We start from the raw sequence: 1,163 nt of genomic DNA on the forward strand, positions 1-1,163 counted from the left end.
GAACCGCGGGGCAGCCGCGGCCTGCCCGTGAGGAGGGGCCGGTGCGGTGTGACCCCCGCGACCCCCGTCCGTGTGTCCCGGCAAGAGGCTCTTCCTGTCAAGGGGTGATGAAGAGCCTCTTCCCGCGGCAGGTCCTGAGAACTAACCGAGGACGCTGATCCACTGGCTGAGAGGATAAAAGCCTGGCTGTGCTGGGCAGTTAAGTGCAAAACATCTAAGGTGCTTCTCATGTAGTGATTGCATCTTTTAGGTTGTTCCTTTAGGCTTCCACACCTGCAACATCACTTATGAAGGGTGGGGGTGGCTAGCTGAGCTTCACATATTGTGTTTAGTTCACTTACTGACCAGAGGCAGGTGCATGCAGGTTTTGCATAGCCCTAGCTGGAAAAGCCCAGGAGAGAAAGTGTAGACAAAGGTAGGTTTGATCCAGAACAGTTTGGAGGCCCATTAAAGTTGTAGCTCAAATCAGAGTCAGGGTGAGAGACAGAAAGACATGAAGAATACACAATATTTTCATACACATGTACGTAGTTTTAATGTGAGCTGAAGTCAATATTCCCTCAAGTAGGAGGGTTGACAGTTCTCATCGTTACCATCAGATGAGACTGTAGCTTTCAGGATCATGTAGTTCTGTTATCTCTGTGATGACATAACTGACAAAGGTTAAAGTCCTATTCTGCACTAAAAGTCTAGTTGTGAACAATATTCCTGTTGTGAGTACAGGAATGCTGACGAGTATCAAATTGGATTTTTATTCTTAAACTTCCTAAAGCAGCATCTTACGCCTTGACCTGTTGTATGTTCTAAGTTATTTCAGCCTTTTATTTCTTGGTTTTTGATAAGGATCCTCTTTCTGCTTACACAGAGTCATATTTACATAAAACACCAAAGAGGTCGTTGAGCAGGAAATCCCGAATCCCTACTTTCAGCTCTCCTATCAATGACACCGATGTACAGCAAGAAATCTTTTGGGATCCTTATTCACCAATTGCTCACAAACTAGGTAATACCAAAATCCAGACTTCAGACCACCTGTTTGAGGCATGCAGTGGGAGTGTATTAAGTTATCAAAGATTTCTTGGGAAAATGGCTTTCTCTTAGAATGGCTAAGTTTGGGTTTATTTCTATAAAAAACCCATCAATTTTTCAATGCAGTGCTGCTG

At 44.5% G+C, this 1,163-nt stretch overlaps 1 protein-coding gene across 1 annotated transcript in view; it reads left to right on the forward strand.

Moving 5' to 3' along the window:
* Positions 1–865: 865 nt before the first annotated feature.
* ETAA1 (Ewing tumor-associated antigen 1) overlaps positions 866–1,163 on the forward strand; it is a gene marked incomplete at its 5' end in the record, with an annotated part of 6,264 nt that continues 5,966 nt past the window's right edge. The window contains one exon of the mRNA XM_009081830.1: positions 866–1,003. Coding sequence (XP_009080078.1) covers positions 866–1,003 — 138 coding nt within the window. The remainder of the gene's footprint in view (positions 1,004–1,163) is intronic.

This window comes from Acanthisitta chloris, unplaced genomic scaffold (genome assembly GCF_000695815.1).
Source record: "Acanthisitta chloris isolate BGI_N310 unplaced genomic scaffold, ASM69581v1 scaffold45849, whole genome shotgun sequence".
Taxonomy (NCBI): Eukaryota; Metazoa; Chordata; class Aves; order Passeriformes; family Acanthisittidae; genus Acanthisitta; species Acanthisitta chloris.